Here is a 404-nt window from a genome sequence, read left to right as displayed (position 1 = left end):
CAAACCAGCTCCAAACTGGGGAAACTGGGGCACGGATCCCTCCTCCTCCTCCTCAGGGTGCCTCAAACCAGCTCTAAACTGGGGAAACTGAGGCACAGACCCATTAACCCACCCCCCTAAACCCCAGCCTGGCCCTCACTGGGGGAAACTGGGGCACGGACCCATCCTCCATCTCCTAACGGTGCCCCAAACCAGCTCCCAACTGGGGAAACTGAGGCACGGACCCATCCTCCCCCCTCACTTCCCTGCCGCCCCCTCCCTCCTTCTCCAACAACTCCAGCACCCCCAGTTCTCCCAGTCGCGCTTTGGCCAGTTCCTCCCAGCCCCGGTTGGCGCGGGGGTTTCGGGGCGAGGGATGGGGTAACCCCTCGACGCGGACGGTCAGGCCGGCGGCTGCCAGGGCG

At 65.3% G+C, this 404-nt stretch overlaps 1 protein-coding gene across 1 annotated transcript in view; it reads right to left on the bottom strand.

The window, feature by feature from the left end:
- Nucleotides 1-241: 241 nt before the first annotated feature.
- The window catches only part of LOC104289250 (single-strand selective monofunctional uracil DNA glycosylase-like), a gene marked incomplete at its 3' end in the record, with an annotated part of 1,388 nt that continues 1,225 nt past the window's right edge, over nt 242-404 (bottom strand). The window contains exon 3 of the mRNA XM_009888163.1: nt 242-397. Coding sequence (XP_009886465.1) covers nt 242-397 — 156 coding nt within the window. The remainder of the gene's footprint in view (nt 398-404) is intronic.

The sequence above is a fragment of the Charadrius vociferus genome, unplaced genomic scaffold (genome assembly GCF_000708025.1).
Source record: "Charadrius vociferus isolate BGI_N301 unplaced genomic scaffold, ASM70802v2 scaffold2567, whole genome shotgun sequence".
NCBI classification, from domain to species: Eukaryota; Metazoa; Chordata; class Aves; order Charadriiformes; family Charadriidae; genus Charadrius; species Charadrius vociferus.
The sequence above is the reverse complement of the archived record's forward strand: the minus strand, read 5'-3'. Positions and strand labels throughout refer to the sequence as shown.